The following is a 6,000-nucleotide window of genomic DNA, read 5'->3' on the forward strand; positions in this document are numbered from 1 at the left end:
GATCTGTCTCTTTGTCTACCTGGTATTATCGTGAGCAAATGAACCAATTATCTAATTTCATTATATCCATCCATTATAGATAAGCGCAAGTGTTTTCACAGTAATCTTGTATCTTTTTAGCAAGACAGATAAGGACGTATTTTTTTGTCTGATGATGATCTGACTTCTGTTTGACCTCAAAGCGCAACTGTCCCAGGACACAGGGCCATCCAGACCCCTGGCTATGATGACACCTCCACACCTGAGATCCTGAACCCTTCCTGGATGGCTACCATCCCTGACGTCTACTCCCTATCAGATGTGACGATGCCCGGGACACACAACACCATGGCCCTGTACGGCGGCACACTGGCCGAATGCAACTCCTGGTCCCTCGCCCTCCAGCTCCGTGCCGGAATCCGCTTTCTGGATATCCGTGTTCGCCACGCCAAAGGCAACCTGACCATCCACCACGGCATCTCCTATCAGTACGCTCACTTTGGGGACGTGTTAATGGATGTGGTGGCTTTCCTAAGGGAGTATCCTTCGGAAACGGTGTTGATGAGGCTGAGAGAGGAGTTGAGCAACACGCAGGATATTTACAATGCAGTGGTGCGCTATATTAATGAGTATGCACACTGGGACCTGCTGTGGCACAGTCGTGAGATGCCCAGCATGGTAGCAGCGCGAGGAAAGCTGATCGTACTACAAGACTTCACCGGCCCTGACCTGGGAATACGCTACAACTCACTGGACATCGCAGATGACTGGAAGGTAAGGACACACTGATGGTGATTTGTGAATATGGGAGGGACTTTTCAGCTGGTGGAGAAAATAAACTCTCTTAAAAGACACTTTCACACTTTTACTGATCCAACTAATGTTATTTTCAACATATTCAACCTTTGAAATTCAATAAACGATGATAATGGAAACACATTTTAAACACTTTTGGAATATAAATGCTGACAGTTGCTTTGTGCATTTTAGATTATTTAATATTTTTACACGTTTTTGCATAATTTGATAAAATTACAGTTTGATTGGAAATGACATGAAAAATTCTATTCACGAGTGATACTGACTACAAGTGATTTTTCATTATTTTCTTCACACATCATGTTTCATATCTTAATGTGTATAAAAATGTAAATAAATATATTACCATTCATTAATAATAATTAATTATCAATAATTCATAATTAAATCAATATAATAATAATAATAATGAATATTTTTAAATATATAATATTAATATTTTTTAATATTTTAAAAAAAAGTAGCACATCCGCATATAGAATGATTTCTGAAGGATCATTGAAGACTGGAGTAATGGTGGTTGAAAATTTTGCTTTTTCATCACAGGAATGAATTATATTTTAATATATATTCAAATAGAAAACCTTTATTTTAAATTGTAATAATATTTCACAACATTACTGTTTTTACTGTACTTTTAATCAAATAAATGCAGCCTTAGTGAGCATAAATGATTCATTTCAAAACCATAAAATCTTACTAATCCCAAACTATTTAACACAATAATGTTTATAATTTAAATAAAAACACTGAAATTTATTATTGTATTATTTCAGTATTTCTATTTGCCACAAAAGGTAGCTTCCATGCTTTCAAGACAGTTTTAATGTTTAGTGTTTTCATATTCATATAACCAAAATTAAAAATTATTATATTTTAAAAGTACATAAAACATAAAAGTACCCAAACCCAGGAAAACAAGCAATGGGGTGGGAGACAAAATATTAAATTAAACGTTTGAGTCATTTCAAAGGGTTCTGGAAGAAAGACTTACTGAGGTCCCTAGGAGACTCTTTATATTTAGTTTCCAGAGTGTAATCTTCATCTGTCAACTGTCTTTAAAAATCCATCAGAGCGAGTTTTTGCTCCCTCACCACATTTTTGAAATTGTACTGATAAAACTTTTTCTCGCCCCAGGTGTCCTCTCTGCAGCCGGAGGAAGTGGAGAAGAAATGGAGAAGTGTCTCCACTCATCTGGAGGCGGCTGCGGTTGGTAACAAAAACCGAATGTTCCTCACCTACAGCAGTGGTGCCAGTATCCTGGCACATCCCAATGCCCTGGCCCAGCTAATAAACCCCCGCCTGCATGAATATCTGACAGGCTATGTCGGTCAGAGGAAGCGTTTCGGTATTGTAGCAATGGACTTTCCTGGTGCCAAGTTAGTGCAAACTATTATAGGCTTCAATTATTGAGAGACAACGGCAGGACGTCAGGACCAATACACCTGCAACTCACCAAAATACTTCATTAATTGACACAAATCCCAGGTATAACTGTGACTCAAATTACCCATACCCTTGAAATTTCCATAACCATGACAGAAAAAGTTTGAGCTTGCCGGCAAATTTTGCAATATCTGACTTAATAAAGCACTTCGACAAATTTCTGTCATAACACCATGTCATGACAAAATTTGAAATAAAATGCTCTCCTGTCACTTCATAAGGACTTTAATAAGATAGTCTGCATTTTCATGGCACTCAAAATAGAACGCTCTGTCCTCTTTTCTGTGTACAACACAAAGGAAAGGTGTTAACTGACATCCTTCTCAGAACAGTCTTCAGCAAGCTGAGTTCACACAAAGTACAACAAAAGTTGTTTTTCAGTAGTATTACATAAGCCTCAGATGTTACAAATGGAAATTTTCTCAAATAATGCTATTTGTTTTATTTTCTGTTCTATTTCAAGAACAAGTTCAAGTTTAATTCAAGGTAAATCTCTATTATGATTCACTAACAAGAAAGGTCTCATAAGAGCCATTCGCTCAAAAATCAGACTTAACTAGTTGCGCGAACAAACTAAAAAGTATTATAAGGAACACTTTCACTTTCAGAGTTTTAGGATGATGTTCCGTCCATATCGGCGGACGAATGTGTAACAAAAAGAACGTCATAAATCATTTGGTTCTGGTATTTTGGTATTAGTCCATTCACACCAAGAATGACAACTTATAGAAGTCTGATTCCATAAAAAGGTGAACTGTGATTTATTTTATCTCATAATTCTCACATTTTTTCCCCCCAGAATTCTGAGCATTTATGAGGAAAAGTCAGAATTGCGAGATGTAAACTCAGAATCACAAGACATAAAATCAGAATTGTGAGATGTATACTCATGCTGCCTTCATGTGCTATCAGAATTATCGTAAATATGAGTGTCCTAGTCTGAAATTGGACATGAACAGATGTAGAGAGGCCTTATATGTCCAATTTCTGACTAGGAAACTTATATTTACTTATACTGTAAGATATAAAATGAGAATTGCGAGATGCAAACTCAGAATGGAATGATATAAACTTAGAATTTACTTTCTCACAGTTCCGAACAGATAGCAATTCTTTTTTCTTTCTTTCAGAATTCTGAGTTTATATCTTGCAAGAAAGAAAGAGATGTAAACTCAATTGAATTGCAAGAAAAAAAGTCTGAATTGTAAGATAAAGAGTTGCAATTAACTTTATTTTTTATCTTGTGGCAGAAACAAGCTTCCGTAATAAATAGCTAAAACAATAAATGTAAATTTTCAGTAGTCATTCCGATTCAATGAGAACAGGAAAGTCTACCCCTCAGCTATACCAATAACAACACAGAGGAAACTATATTGAAACGAATCACTTTCAGAATGATTATTTATATCTGATGAAAGATAATAACATTGTCAGCCCATAAGACTTTAAAGAGCTCTACCATTTAACTTGGCAGATAACATGACTGCAGCTCACGCTTATAATAAACAGACCATTTTTGTCCGTTGGTGCAACTGACATCCATCTAGCAAGCTGAGTTAACACAAAGTAGGAGAGAAGTTTGTTTTTCAGTAGTATTGCATAAGTCTCAGATGTTACAAATGGAAACTTTCTCACACTAACACTATTGGTTTTATTTTCTGTTCTATTTCAAGGACAAGTTCAGGTTTTAAATCACATCTCTGCCACAGCGGTGGAGCGCTGTTGTTTGCCCTCAATGCTTATCTCAATGACAGGGTCTGCAATGAGTCATCTGTGCAAAAGGAAATGTTTAATGCGTGCAACACTGAAATCTGCAGGTAATATATAATAATATAGCCTTCAAAAGACATATATTGAACTTAATCTGACCGAACCACTGAAATCTGTATTTGTTCAAGCATTTATGTCAGAGGTGATTCATTAGCTTTTATTTCATGTTACATGTAAGCATGTTTTATGAATTTATACCTGGTAAGCACTCATGCATCACCAAGAATTTTTAGAAGAGCATTTGACTGAAATTACTGTTATGTTAACCTAGAATGAAGGCCACACAAACAGATTCAAACTGTACATCTGCAGTGTGCTTGCATGAATTCTGCTCTCAGGTGAAGCTTTTACAGAAAGCCTCGGCTGTGTACGAGGCACTTGACAGTTAACCAGCGCTGGAATGCAGCAGGAGGTAACTAGCTTTACATCTTCAGTGTCACGCTTCTGCGTCCCATCATCTCTTTCCCCGTGTCTATGACATCACATGAGCGTTCCCGTCCCTGGCTCTGCACACCCGGGTAACAAGGCACGGAGAACAACACCCCATGAGAGGAACAGAAGGATGACAGAAGGTGTGTGAATGTGTTTAGCTCTGCGTCCAAATCGTTTTTCCTCCCTCTGCTGCATGCAGATTGGGACAATGAAAAAGTGGGCTGCGAAACTGATGCAAGACAGGCTGTGACTGAAGGCGGCAACAAGGCCGTCAAACATGCTTTGAGTGAAAGACACCAGTGTTGTTACTTTGGGTGGGAATTATAACAAGTTTAACGATCCTCTTAACGATTTTGGTTACTTAACAGTTCCATTAAACGAAACTTTATAAAGTAAGAACTGTTTGGGATACAGAAATGCAATTCTGTTGCCAAAAGCTGGGATTAATTAATAACAAATGTAAAACGACAAATTATGGTAAGATTTCATTCATCCCTTTATTAACAGTGTTGGGGGTAACGCATTACAAGTAACGCGAGTTATGTAATCAGATTACTTTTTTCAAGTAACTAGTAAAGTAACGCATTACTTTTTAATTTCCAAAAAAATATCTGAGTTACTTTTTCAAAAAAGTAACGCCAGTTACTTTGTTTTCCCATTTATTGACTGACAAGTCTCCTGTCCCCATATTGGGAGAAATGGGAAGTGCAGAGGAGTTGTGTGCGCTGTGTGAACATGATGTTACTGTAGTTCTAGACTAAATGTGAATGTGCATTAATTCATCCCACTCGCAATAAAAAAGATTTAGTATTCATCAAAATGAATTAAAACAGTGAAATGCAAACTCAGAATATGACGTAAACCTGCAGTAATTAAATAACACAAATGTATCTAATCTCATTTTATTAACCAATGTCTTTGCTGCTGAACTTTGATGATCCAGTTCAACCATACTAATAAGCAAAAATGACTTCAGATAAACTAACAATTGTGCTTCATTGTTTTTTATTGCTGAAAAGTGTTCACCTTCTTCTACTGTGTTCTACTGTACAGACGTGAATTTACTTTTCTTTCAGCCTGAGGTTTATTCATTACACTTTTTGGTGTGAAAGGGCTTTTACATTTGCTATAAATAGAACTTCTTATATTAAAAATAATCGAGCCCTGCTCATATTTAAAAAGTAACGTGAAAGTAACGCAAAAGTAACGTAATGCATTACTTTCCATAAAAAGTAACTAACGTAATTAGTTTCTTTTTTAGGGAGTAACGCAATATTGTAATGCATTGCTTTTAAAAGTAACTTTCCCCAACACTGTATATTTATATATGATGAAATTAATGACTTACTGTTGTTCATTAAGTGACTCAAGATGCTCTAACTGATTCATAAGTGTTTGTGATTCACTCAAAAGAACCGGTTCATGAGAGTCTTTCACTCGGGAATCAGACTTTACTGGTTGACCTATAGGTTTGATTCACTGATAAGAACCTGCTGTATGATTCTGATTCACTGAAAGAACTGACTCATAACCGTCTTTTGCTCATATTCACTG

At 36.4% G+C, this 6,000-nt stretch overlaps 1 protein-coding gene across 2 annotated transcripts in view; it reads left to right on the plus strand.

The window, feature by feature from the left end:
• Positions 1-2,322, plus strand: part of si:dkey-266f7.9 (uncharacterized protein LOC100006223 homolog) — a 31,955-nt gene extending 29,633 nt beyond the window's left edge. For both annotated transcript variants that reach the window (XM_058753039.1, XM_058753038.1), the window contains 2 exons: positions 183-753; positions 1,936-2,322. In XM_058753039.1, coding sequence (XP_058609022.1) covers positions 183-753; positions 1,936-2,211 — 847 coding nt within the window. In that variant the 3' untranslated portion in view covers positions 2,212-2,322. The remainder of the gene's footprint in view (positions 1-182; positions 754-1,935) is intronic.
• Positions 2,323-6,000: the final 3,678 nt, after the last annotated feature.

This window comes from Onychostoma macrolepis, chromosome 19 (genome assembly GCF_012432095.1).
Source record: "Onychostoma macrolepis isolate SWU-2019 chromosome 19, ASM1243209v1, whole genome shotgun sequence".
In the NCBI taxonomy this organism is placed as follows: domain Eukaryota; kingdom Metazoa; phylum Chordata; class Actinopteri; order Cypriniformes; family Cyprinidae; genus Onychostoma; species Onychostoma macrolepis.